The sequence below is a fragment of the Monodon monoceros genome, unplaced genomic scaffold, assembly GCF_005190385.1.
Source record: "Monodon monoceros isolate NGI ecotype Baffin Bay Population unplaced genomic scaffold, NGI_Narwhal_1 Super_Scaffold_4, whole genome shotgun sequence".
Lineage (NCBI taxonomy): Eukaryota > Metazoa > Chordata > Mammalia > Artiodactyla > Monodontidae > Monodon > Monodon monoceros.
In genome coordinates, this window is record NW_021703781.1 from 51,538,866 (window position 1) to 51,552,434 (window position 13,569).

Below are 13,569 nucleotides of genomic sequence, written 5' to 3' on the forward strand. Positions count from 1 at the left end.
GGGAAGAAAGACATATCCTACAGGTGTGCCTTACTGGGAGCAGGACCCTCCTCTACCCTCCTGACTCCTACCCCTACAATACCTCACCCCTTAGCTGCCTGACCCTGACCCAGCCAACTTTTGAAACTCTTCATTCACACAACAATAAAACACAGAGGAAAAGACCCTGAAGGAAAGACTTGCTTGCATCAGACACCCCTAGAGATGAGGGGAGGGAAAAGTTTTGTGGACCTATCGTTGGGCTCTGTCATGCCCAGTGCTGCACCCTCCAGGAAACCACAGCCCCCTCAGCCTCCAGCATCTCTAAGAACCTAGTGAGGGCAGAGCAGCATCAGGACAGTTTCAATCACCAATAACCAGATTTCCCAGGCTGGCAACACCAGAGCGCAAACCTCGCACACACAATCGGCCACCCCCACTGACAGTGATAAAAGAGACACGCACGGCCTAGCTACTTCACTAACAAAGTTCAGTTTGAGACAACTGATTTCCACATCTGAGATGTAGCTGCAAAATTGAAGGAGCTACAAAGAGTGTCGGAAAAACAAAATGTAGAAGAAAAATGGAAACAGCAAGAGCAGCCCTGGCTGGACCTGGCATGCTTCTATAACAAGGAGGCAGGCTTCTGTCCCTAGTACTATGACCCCATCATAATGTGCTGAATTTTATGTGGGTTAAAGAAAGAATTTTAAAAAGAAAAGAGAGAAAAAAGAATGAGCACCAGTAATGACATGTCAATATCACGATCCTTTGCTACAATGCACTGAGGATGCAACATCATTGCTATGGCATTCTTGCCCCGAATTTATAACCTCAGTCCAATCACAGAAAGCATCTGACAAACCCAAACTAAAGGGCATGCTACAAAATAACTGATTGGTGTTCTTCCAGAGTGTCGAGATGAGGAAAGACTGAGGAACTGTTACACATTGGAGGAGACTAAGAATAACAGCATGCACTGCAGGATCCTATCTAGGTTCAGCATCTAGTCCTACCTACGAACAGAAAAAGAACATTAGGGGGAAAACCAGTGAAATTTTGAACAAGGTCTGGAGGTTAGTTAGTGGAATTGCACCAATGTTTATTTCTCAGCTTTAGTAACTGTACTCTGGTTATGTAAGATGTTAATATTAGGGAAATCTGGGTGAAAGGTGTACAGGAAGGGTAGCATTTTTGCAACTTTTCTCTAAATCTAAAAGTACTTCAAAATAAAAAGTTTTTTTTTTTTAAGAAGAAGAACAGGTAGGAGGGAAAGAGATGAGAAAAGGAGAGGAAGAAATGCAACAGCAAAACTAAAGAAGCATAAGCCCTGGGAATGACCTACGCTGACCCTTTCCTGTCCATCTACACTATCAAGTCACCTTCCAGGGACTCCTGTGAGCCACACACCTCTGGGTACGATGAACAAGGCAGGGCTAAATGACCACCTGTGACAAACAAATCTTTTTACTCTACAGTCACGCTTTCACTGGTGGTTAAGAGCATGACTTTGGAAGGAGACAAACTAGGATCTGCTAAAGATCAGTCCTGAGACATTAGTAGAATTATTTCTCCTCCTTGAGACACCCTAAAAGGATGGTGAGAGGTTTGGGCACTGTGGTCAGAATGCATAGTTTCCAATTTTGACTCTTCCACTTCTGACTACAGGACTGCAACACCCACCCGTCCAACTGACTTTTAGATCCAACTTTTTGGATCCAGCTGATCATTTGGACTCACAAGATGACTGTGGGCCGTGCTGGTGCCAGTCTACTCAGAAGGATGGAGGATACAGACCAGCAGGACAGTACCAAGCGGCCTTCCTCATCGAGGGCAGTCTTTACACCAATCCAGCAACTCCCACGCAAGGAGACATGATCCATATCAGGCAGGTGGAGAAGCTGCCATGGTGTCTCAAAGGAGCAGCATTTCTCAACTCTGGAGTTTATTAGCAACTCCTGAGGCATTAGCTTCCAGGGTCCCCATAAGAGGCATCCAGAGACATTGCCCTCAGGGAAGCCCAAAGTATGGTGTCCCTTTCAGGTATTTATAGTTTACATACAACTCCTCTCAGTTCCAGATGCAATTTACTACCAATTAGGGGTCATTTTTATCATAGGCAATGTTGCCTAGAGACATAATTGACATATGGCTTTTATCAGGTCACCAGGGTAACAGAGTGGAAGTCAATAAAGGTCAAATTCTCCTGCAGAAAGGGAAATGAGAGCTGTTACATTAACTCTTTGCCCACAATTATCTTGGGCCAAGTTGTTTACATCCTCTCAGGATCTGTTTTCCTGTCTGTAAAATGGTGATAATAATAGTACATATATCATAGGTTTGTCATGAGTATTAAATGAGAAGCACAGTGCTTAGCACATAGGAGGTGCTAAATGCACGTTAGCTGCTATTATTACTGTTATCTTTATTATTAAATTCTACACCCAAGCTAATGTCCTAAGTAGAGAACAATTTTAAAAAGAGGACTTAATTTGTACTTTTTAATAGTAACTTTATTTGTTTGAAGTCAAGTCTCCTCCTTCAGAGTAATAAATGCTTATGGGTTAATTCTCACATCTGAATATCCACACATATTTTCAAATTACCTTTCCTAGTAAAGAATTACACCCAATCAATATTTTTATATTGAATATACTTAAAGCAAGGAGGCATTGTAAGATAACAAACGATAATTCTTCACCATGGAATTATGTGTGGAAACCTGACTCACAAACAAGGCTTGCCAGGCGTTGTCTTGATCACGGCTCCTGAACACCAAGTCCAGGCTGGACGGAGCTGGAGGCTTCTTTCCTCCTTCGCCAAGGCTCTGCCGCTGCAGTCCAGACCTGACTTGGAGGCCCCATGCCCATTACCTTGTGCTTTCCTGAGGCTTATCACATATTTTATTAGAGGGCTCAGCAATGAGCACCAAGGGGAAATTCTAGCAGCTCTTCAGTCGCTTCTGGCCCCACCCCATACTGCCGGGATCACAGGTAGAGGCTGATCTTAAGGTCAGAGCCTAAAGCCAGAGGATCTGAGGCTTGGCTGAAAGAGCATGATGGAGGCAGGGGCACAGGGAGGAGATGGGTGGTCTGCAGACACATGAGAAGGCCTGGAAGTCAGCTGTAAAGGCCCTGACAAGGGCTGGAGCCAAGTGAATGGTCTGCATTCAGGCGACAAATGTAAGTCAGAGAAAGGCAGCAGTCAAGGCCAGGCAAGCAACAGAGGTCCAGGACACTGGCCGATAATGTCTGTAAAATGGTGATAATAATAGTACGTATCTCATAGGTTTGTCATGAGTACTGAATGAGAAGCACAGTGCCCAGCACATAGGAAGTGCTAAATGAATGTTAGCTGCTATTATTACTATTGTTACCATTATCTTTATTATTAAAGCAGGTCAAGATCACAGTCAGAGGTGGTGATTACCAGCGTGCACTTTGATATCCTGGAGACCTGGGTTCAAGCCCTGGCTCTGATTCTTAGCAGCTCTGTGTCCTTGGACAAGTTACTTGATATCACTAAGCTTTCATATCTCCATCTGTAAAGTGGGTATGGATAACAGTACCTACCTCATAGGAAGACTGTATGAACCAATTGAGACGATGCTTATAAAATGTTTAGCAACAGTACCAGGCACTAAATATTAATGGTTATCATTATATTGAGGCAACCTAGACAGTTTATTAGCTTTCTATTGTTGCTGTAGCAAATTACCACAAACTTAGTGACTTAAAACAACATCCAGTTCTGTAGTTCAGAGGTCTGAAATGGGTCTCACCAGGCTAAATCAAGGTTTCGGCTGGACTGCGTTCCTTTCTGGGAGATCTAGGGGAGGTTCAGTCTTCTTGCCCTTTCCAGCTTCTAGAGGCCCTGCACTCCTCGGCACGAGGCCCTCTTCTTCCATCTTCAAAGCCAGTAATGTTGGACAGAAAGCTCAGCTGAACTGAGTCCTTCTCATGGTGCCATCTCTGGTCTAACCTGATTCCTTCTTTTACGTTTTTTTTTTGGCCACGACCAGGGCCAGAGATTGAACCCAGGCCACCGCAGTGAAAGTGCTGAGTCCTAACCAGTGGATCACCAGGAAATTCCCATTTTTCTTCTACTTTTAAGGACCCTCGTGATTATACTGTGCCCACCCTGATAATCCAGGATATTCCCATTATTTTAAGGCCAGCTGATTAGCAACCTTAATTCCATCTGCAACTTTCATTCCCCTTTGCCATGTAATCTAGCATATTCATAGGTTCAGGGGCATTATTCTGCCTACCACAGGTAAGACCAAATGTGAGCACGGTCAACCTGTCATGAATTTCCTTCCCATGTGGGACTGGCGAGGGGAGTGGGCACAGGGACCAGGGTGCACTCAAGCAAGTCCATCATGTCATGTCCACATATGGACTCAGTAGCCCTGGCCTGATGTGGGCACAGGCCTCTGTTGAGTCTCTGTAGGTGCACTGCCTTAAATGAAGAAAAATACTTTTCTTTCCATTTATATTTTAAATAAAATGATTATTTTTATACTGAGTTCAACGTTAAGTATCTTTGAATTAGACCAGGAACAGTGGATACACACATTGGCCTCCATGTCCCTGTTGTGTACTCAAGGCAAACATCCCTATTCAATCATAGCACTCTTTGTGGCCTCAGAATCCTTCTCAACACAGCTCCCCAAGCACTCAACACCAGCTAACTGACACTGACACATGAAATTACTTTTAAAACACTATTTGCCATAGCTGTATTAGGCAGTAAGTCCTAGCAGTAGCAGATACTACTTTCGTAATAATAAAGAAGAGAAAAGAAAAAGTACCCGGTAGTTTGGAGTTAATGAGAGATAAAACCCTCAAACTGTAAAGTTGACAACCCACGCGTACATACAACCCAGGCACACAGTAACACATGAGCGACTGAAATAGAAAATTCTGGAGGTGAAGGGAGTCCGTTTCCAGACAAAGGACATTTTGAAAAGGAAAGCACAGCAACAGATCCCTGCGTCCCTGGACGCTCAGGGTTTGTACTTCAGATTCTAAGCATTTAACCTTCACCACTTAGATAAACTGAAATGTGCTGAAACCTGCTGGTCTAAGGAAAAAGTGCAAAGTTCTTTCATTTCATTGGGAAAAAAACCCAAAACAATAACAAGGAAACTCTGGGGCCACAGTCTCCTTCTGGGAAAAGCAGCTGCAGCATTACACTATACTTTTTCAAAGGAGTCAATCCCAAAGAAACCATTCCTGGGAAGAAAGAAGCTTGAACAGATGAAGAGCAGGCAGGCAGGCAAGTAATTAAGGAATGAGTCAAGAGCAATAACTAATTATCAAAGAAGCTCATATGATACTCCTCATGGGACATAAATCTAGATCACTCGGCTGCAGTGGAAACTCCATCCAGATTATGTGTTGTTAATTTAACAGAAAACCTAATCTGAGTATGTAATACAGTAAAATGTCGGATACTGAGAAACTATTCTTCTGGAAAGGCTCTCAAACCCTGAAAGCAGGCCAAAAGAATTTTTTTTCAGTAAGTGCTTTTGTGGCTAGAAAAGAGGCTTAGAACAAGGATCAGCATGGTAAAACATGTGAAGAAAACCTGAAACCCGATTGGTTCCATCTGCACACAGGTGGAACAGACTGCTGTGATTGACCATGTCAATAAGAAAGTCCAACCTTCCCATACCCTCATGGAGAAGTGAGGGGAAGCAGAGAGATAGACAGAGACAGAGAGGCAGAGACAGGGACAGAGAGAAAGAGATAGTCACACACATGCAGAGGTGGGGGGGGGGAGAGGGGGAGAAAGGGAGAGAGACAATGAGACAATGAGACACAAAGAAAGAGAGAGTTGGGGGAGGGGAGAGACAGAGACAGAAACAGAGACAGAGACAGAGAGAAGAGAAATGGCAGTCTGAAATTAGAGGTGCTAAGGAGTGACTTGACACTGAAAAAGAAGCTAAGCATGAAAGGGTTAGGAGAAGCAGCATGCTAAGTTTCGTGGATTTCTTAGCAGACAACAAGTACCTTAGTGCGCTGCTCCTGGTAAGCACACAGGCCCTCTGTCTTGCAGGAATGAGCCCACGGGATGAGCTCCTGATCTGGTGTAGTGGGTACTATGACTTGCTAAGTCACAGGCACCCCTCCCCCAATCCATTCTCTACTAGCTGCCCTCTTGAGGGCACTGTGTCTTTTTCCTCAATCGTACTGTCACAGTTTGTAGTTATATATTCAGTTATGCAGTACCTTTGTTTAATATCCAACTCTCCCGCTAGAAGGGAAGCTCTGGAAGGCAGAGATCATGCCAGCTTATTTACTGACTCCTCATCACCCAGCACAGTGACTTAAACACTCAAGGGGGTCGATAAATGTTGTTGAATGAATGAAGGTGAGAATGGACAAACTAACGGGTAATAAGCAAATGAATACATGGATATGGAGATCTTGGGGCTTTGTTAAGGAATCTGGGCATTTCCCAAGCTGAGAAAAGAGAAGGGCAATTCAGGCAGCAGGAACAGCACAAGCAAATGTATGGAGACAAGAAAGAAAAGGCAACTGGGAACAGCCAAAGACGTCCCACCTTCAGGGACATCTAACAGGTATCTCACTACCACCTATCGGGGAAGTGACGTCCTTGCACTGGAACATCAACAAACAATTCCACACCACAACATCTAGGATGATTTCTTATTTTCTGGTAACTCTCAAATTCAAGAAATAATTGAGCACCTGTTGTGTACAGCCTGTGGATGATACACGCTTCCTAACTGAAGTAGGAGCAGGTAAGCAGAGGAGCGTGTACATAACCAGAGTGCAAAATGATCTGCATGCCGTGCCCGGGGAGGGTGTGACCCACAGCTGTGCAGGTGCAGAGGGGAGCAAGGTCGCTGCTGATGGTGAGGATTTTATCTTATTAATTTAAAAACATTCAATCCAGCATGCTTTCACTAAGTGCCTATCTCCACAACACAGTTCTTGTACATCTAGAGGAGGGAAAAGCTACAGAAGTCAGGAAGTGCCCTGAGGATCCCTCTGCTTCACCAGGTCAGTTTCAGCCCCAGACAAGACAGGAACAGCCAGCCCTGCCTCAGAGGGAGTTCCTTGCTGGTAAGACCTCATGCCTTGCACCCAGCCCCACTGCCTCTACGGCACTTCTTGGCTCTACTAGCCAGGGTCTTCCCAAGATGAATAGCAGGAGGATGGCAGAGACTCCGCGGCTGCAGGAAGGAAGACTCTTGAGAGAAAAGTGTGCAGATGGAGGAGATATGGGAACATATGTGTATATATGGCTGATTCATTTTGTTGTAGGGCAGAGGCTAGCACACCATTGTAAAGCAATTATACTCCAATAAAGATGTTTAAAAAAAATGTGCAGATGGGGAAGGCAACATGTTCCAGTAACTTAATTTTACTTACAAATGGTCCTTCAGGTGGGCTCAGACCTTACATGGCTGGGCTATGAGGCTGTTCACTGGGCCCAGTTATGGCCCCAGCTCAGAGAGGACCCTGCTCACAGAGACTGTAACCAGAGAGCTCCAGTAAAGAAAACACTGCTGGAGATGATCTGTTACAAAGACGGCAGTTACCAAGGAGGTTGCTAAGGGAAGTCAGCAAGTTAGCTGGGGCTAAGTTGGCTCTCCACTGCACACAAACTTGAGCCACAGACCCAGGTGGAGGGAGCAGGGGCACAAAAGAAACGTTCAACGCGAGAGTCACAAGAAGCAGAACAGCCCTCTGGGGTGGATTAGAGTGACACGTGTGAGTTTAGTCTCCAGTAGTGAGACATTGCATCTTTCTCCTTTTACTCCTCTCTCCTGATGCAGAAAGACAGGCCTCTGAGATAGTCAAGCAGCACTAAATCCACAAGTGGATTACCTTTGTAACAGCTGGACAAGGGCCTCCCAGAAATGGCTCCTGAGGCCTTAGTACCCAGAGCCTTATCAAAGTGCCCAGTCACTGGGTGAGGCTTTCCACACAAAACGTATTACCTAAGTCAAAGGACCACCAGGACCACCGTATCATTCTCTGAAGGCAGGGTTAGAAGCAAACGAAGTAAATGAGAAAAAAATCAGGAGATAGTGAAGACACCCAAAGAGAGGTGTGTTGTGATTTTTAGTTAGTGTTTGCAGAAGCTTACCCTAAGAACATTTATTTCTTACATAGTATGGTGCGGAAAATGATGGTTTAAATCTGTGGGCGTTTGAACACAAAATTCTTAAGAGAATTGAGAGCAAAGTTGAAAGTCTGATAACAAAGATGTAGTTACCACCTGGTGGCAGCATATCTAAACTAAAGACAGTATGAGGAGTGTGTGTGTGTGCCTGTGTGTGTGTGTGTGTGCGCGCGCGCGTGTGCACACGCACCCACGCACGCAAGTTCAGGGGAAGGATCATAAAATCTCAGGATCAGAACCCAACATTGTCGCCCAGCCAATTCATTCAACACTGGGAGTTTCCCTGACAATCTTCCTACTTAGTGCTTGTTTGGATTCCCTCTGGGGACCTCATTACTATCCCCTTTCCAAAACTCAAGTCAGAAAGAGGTAGATTTGTCCCAACACGATCAGATGACCTCCAAAGCTGTGGTAAGGAGATGGCATAGAGCCTGCACTCCATGTTTGTCCTGTGAGTGAATGAATGACTGAGTGAGCAAGTGAGTCAGCTAGTGAACAAACATGGCCTAGTTTCCTTTCTATTTTCAGCCTCTAGGGTTGAATGGTAACAAAACAAATGATAACCTCCGCTATTTAGATTTAGGAAATAGCTCCCCTGTAAGTATCCGTCCCAGGGCTGGCAAGTTCTGACCCTAGAAGAAGGGCAGGTCAGGAGGGTCCTCTAGCTCAGTGGGCAGCTGACAGACTTGACCCCTGGGAATATGCAGACCCAGATTCCTGACCTAGTTCTCCCTCGATTAGACTTAAGTAAGTTACTAAATCTTGAAGCCTTAGCGGTCTCCTCTATAAAATGAAGATAACTTTATCCACCAAGCCCCAGGACGCTCAGATGAGATCACAGAGATGAAAGCAGTGTGTTGACTTGAAAGGGCCAGAAGATTACTGTGCTGGCTGGTGTTACAAATATGCATCTTAGATTTATCAGTCTGTCCTACTTATTTATGACCTAAACTGCCTTCTCCCCTAGAGAGTCACTGGTAGTAAGATGAATGGTTCCTCCCCAGGTACAAGTTGCTGCTGCTTCTGGGCCAGTAGGTAAGTGGTCATTCTCAAGATTAAACCACAGAGACAGAAACACAAACCGTATCTAGATTCAGAAAATTCAGAGTTTATATGATCTGGCAAGTGAAAACTGCAGTGGGTTTCCTCTGCCCATTCCCCAAACAGCAGAATTCTACAGCCTGCCTGTTGGTGGCCTCCTTCTAGCTCCACGGCAACCAGAATTCCCCACCCCCCCACCCCCTGGAACTTTACAAGATGCCAACTGGCCGCAAACCAGGCAAGCTCCATAGCACTCCACCACCTTGGTAAGTGCTGAAGAGGCTCAGCGCTCACGCTGTGAGAGGCCCAGCAGACAGGAGTAATGGGACGGCTGCTGTTAGCATTCCGTACAGCTTTGCACTGCTGTAGTGGGGGGATTTCCTGTGTTGGAGCATCTAGAGGGATAAGAGGTGTTAAGGCTCTCTGCCAACACTAAACCAACTGCCAGTAAAGTGCGGGATCCTTCAATTGTTCAACTGCCCCACCGTAGGGACACAGGGCAGAAATGATGATGCATGGTCTCTGGCTTCCCAGAGGGGTACTAGTTTTTCTCCAAATGTTCTTTTGTGAATGAGTCTCTGTTCCAGACTGAAAAGGACTGTGTCTTCCCTCCACCCCGTTGTCTCACCGAAAACCAGGAGTGGGAGCGGCAAGTGGCAGAAACACAGATGCTCCAGAATGCTTGTTGGGTACATGGAGAGATGGATGGATGTGCAAGGGTAGGGGGCGCCAGAGGCTGTTTTGTGAGCTAACATCTGGGCCGCGAAAACAGGAGGCATGGCTGGAGCTGCTAGATGGTTTTTCTAAAAGAAACCACGACTAAAATTTGTGGTGTTAGATGGAAACTTCTGGCACAGAATAAGGAATATGGTCCTAAAGACAGAGAGACCTGGGTTCAAACCTGGACTCTATCACTTATTAGCTGTGAGACTTTGGCGGAGTTGCTTAACCCCTCTGTGCCTCAGTTTCCTCATTTGTAAAGCGCAAGTTAATAAAAGCGCCCCTGTATGGTTGCTTTGAGGATTCAGTGAGGTAGAGGATGTGGATGGTGAGGATGACGGCTTCTCTCCTCACCCTCCTGCTGGGTTACGGCTCATTCGGGAAGAGCTTCCACAAGTACTTCAAGTCCTTCCAGTTAGATGCTGAGAGAGAGCTTCTACCTTTCTTTCCCTCTTTCTTCTCCTCCCCCAGAGGCACAGCCAGTCTGACTAGCAAGCACCTAACAACCACTGGACCACATCTTCCAGGTGTTAGGGTTGCAGTGTCAAAGGCTCTGCTGGTGTCAGGGTTCACCTCTGGCCCCCTGACCCACCCACATTTCCTGCTCCAAAGCACCCTCTTAATGCCTGCTTTTCCGTTCATGGATGGGAAAATCAGGCCCAACTCCTTGTGGGCCCAGGTCCCCGCAGTCTTCTCCTCAGGCTGAAAATTGGCAATACTCAATCAAGCCCATTCCAGAAATTCCTCCATCAATAAAGCTGATGGATGCATTGATAGGTATTTGTCTTGTCTTTTTTGAATCTATTAATTAGACCAGAGGGAAGGAGGGAGAAGTTGTAGGCAGTGTTTCAGAGCTCTTAGCATCTCGTAGCAAATGGTGGTAACATATAAAGAAGGCCCTTAGAGGGCCGGTTGTGTGGTCCTCCTGCTTCAACCCTGATATGAGCATCGAAAGCCAATGTGTATTTAGACCAGTGGTTCTCAAGGGGAGTGGCACTGCCCTCTTGAGGGTGTTTGGAAAATCTATGAGGGTATTTTGGGTTGTCACCATGACGCAGGGACACTACTGGCATTTAGCAGAAGGGAGAAAGATGCTAGACAACCTTCAGGGTGAGGGACAGCCTTGTTTTGTGTCCCTCATGACTTTTAAATATTTCACTAGATACACATATGGGTTAAAAAAATAACTGCTTATGATACATATTTATACATATGTGTATATTTGTACATATCTGTTTATATGTATATGTGAATTTTTTAAAATTTAATATCAGCAGGTATAAGGAAAAATATGGGCAAAAATCCCCACCAAACTATTACAAGTGCTATATCAGTTGGTTGAGTGGAGTCATGAACTTTTAATAACTCGGTTATACATTTCTTTTTTGTTTCCAATTTTTGGAAGAATGTATTATTTTTGCTATTAAAAAGAATTAAGATAAACAAAAATGGGCAAAATTTGTTAAGCAATTTACAAAAAAAAATCATATCTTGGAGATATGATATTTTGGAAATAAGTTTATTATATATTAATCCAGTAAAATCAGGTTATCAAAAAAACCCTGCTTATAATTTTCTGAGCCTAGAAGCTAAATTGCTTCATTTATAAAATACAACTTGTATTTTTGCATGGTTTTGATATACACCAAATTTTCCAGGAATTCAATTACTATGAAAATGGAGAAGAGAATGTGAGGAATCATTCACCATTTAGGAAAATCCAGGCATTGATGCCAGCGCTGCTGGCGGTATCCAAGTCACTGATACAATAAACATGTCGGTCAGCACTTGAGGCTGTGACATTGGCAGTGACTCTGAGTGTAGGTGACTGCAACTGACTAATGCACTATGTCCTTGCATGGAGGCACATCTGAGCATTTCCTCTCCTATGAGTTCTCTTCTATATTTCAATTGGGACTTATATTTGATTTCTAAAAATTTCATATGTAGGTAGGTTATATTATATGTATCTCATGTCAGGGTAGTAGCGGGGGCATTACAAAATGTTTACTATAAAAAGGGCCCATTGGAACTGACAAAGTCAAAAGCCACTGGTTTCACTTGTGGATCACAAGGCAACGCCTTCATCGACTCTGACTTCCAGGCCCTTGCTTAAACTTTCCAGTCACACAGCAGAGTCATAGCAGAGGAAGTCTGGAGAACGATTCTGCTTGTCACAGCACATGATGACCTGTCTAACTTTGTGTAAAATGGGATCTTCATCACTCCGGAGTGGGGCAAGGGGTAAGCAAGGGAATTTCCCCACACACAGCAGAAGGAAGAAACGCGTTTCTCAGCAGAAAGATGGAAGCGGAACTGCGCTGTGCTACTTACAGAGGTCCTCGGTGGCAGCTGGGACAAAGGTCGCCATGGACTCATACAGCTCCTCGTCACAGCCGGGGTTGAGGGAGCACTTCATGAGCAGGTCTGTGGAAAGGTGGGCCATGGACTCATACACAGAGTCAGCCTCCTCCCCTTGCATCAGTTCCTCTTTAATGTGACTCTTCAGCATGTCCACAGTTTCCTGAAAGAGAAGGTGGGATCCCACAGGCGCACTGACACAGCCGGGCTCTCTGGGTAGAGTCAGGCCCTCGAGTGGGCTTGTAACAGCAAAGTAAAGCCTCACACGCATCAGGGTTGCAACTATGTGCGCATTTCTGTATTTCCCACCACACTGAAAGCCCCTTGAGGCCAGGCTCCAAGTCTTTTTCTTTGTTTTATGTTCTTTGTTTTAATCTTTGTATCTTCGTCCAACACTAAGAACAGAGTTATGCACTCAGAGGAGACACCCGTTAAATGTCCAGTGCCCAGAGGATACAAATTTAAAACTTTCTCGTGGGTACCTATTACGTGTCAGGGACAGTGCTATGGATGTGCCTATACATTATCTCATGGCATCCTTTCCACCACTGTTTGAGAGTGTCTCCTATTCCCTGGTCAAAAGATGTGAAAACCAAAGCTCAGAAAAATCTAGTGCCTTATTCATGGGTCTGCAATCCTGGCTTCTGACCTTTCTACTATACCCTAGTGGTTCCTCAAATGGCAACAAACGGCGCACAAAGGCATAACCCTCGCTGATTAGTCAAATGGGAATTCAAACGGGCTAAACAGCGCTGCAGCCAAGGTGCTCTTGCGCTTGTGTGTAGTCAGAAGTCCCCTGGGGACTTGGTCCACTAGCTCCTTCCTGCTCCTTCCACCTGTTCCTTCCGTTAGGCTGCTCCAAAGTGCCTGACAGCACACCGCTCCAAAGCGCCCGCCTCCGTTTTACAGCCTGTGCCCAAGAGGAGAGACGGTCTTGGGTGAAATGCCCTGAAGTCAGAGAGGCCCCCTTTGTCATTCTGCCTCCAGGTGGTTGTGAAGCCAGAGAGGTGGCTTCTCTGAAACCCCTGCACAACTTTTCCTCGTAAGAAACTTTGGTGTTTCACAATCATTTCAGCATCAATCCACAAAAATCCTCATTTTCATCATCACCACCCCGAGAGAGCTAATCTGCTATCTGACACTCTGTGTTGGTTTCCTGATGAGCCCCAAGGAGTGGAGTGCTGGAGACTCAAGGTCTGGCATTTGGTTCTGATATGGTGGAAAGAGGAAATGGGACGGTTCTTAGAGGTGATGAACAACACGGAGGAGCAATCTTTTGGGGGCAATGCTGGAGATGCATCGGTT

At 45.3% G+C, this 13,569-nt stretch overlaps 1 protein-coding gene across 5 annotated transcripts in view; it reads right to left on the bottom strand.

The window, feature by feature from the left end:
• Positions 1-13,569, bottom strand: part of PIK3AP1 (phosphoinositide-3-kinase adaptor protein 1) — a 119,211-nt gene that overhangs the window by 39,569 nt on the left and 66,073 nt on the right. For all 5 annotated transcript variants that reach the window (XM_029244738.1, XM_029244739.1, XM_029244737.1 and 2 more), the window contains one exon: positions 12,238-12,427. In XM_029244738.1, the coding sequence (XP_029100571.1) occupies positions 12,238-12,427 (190 nt within the window). The remainder of the gene's footprint in view (positions 1-12,237; positions 12,428-13,569) is intronic.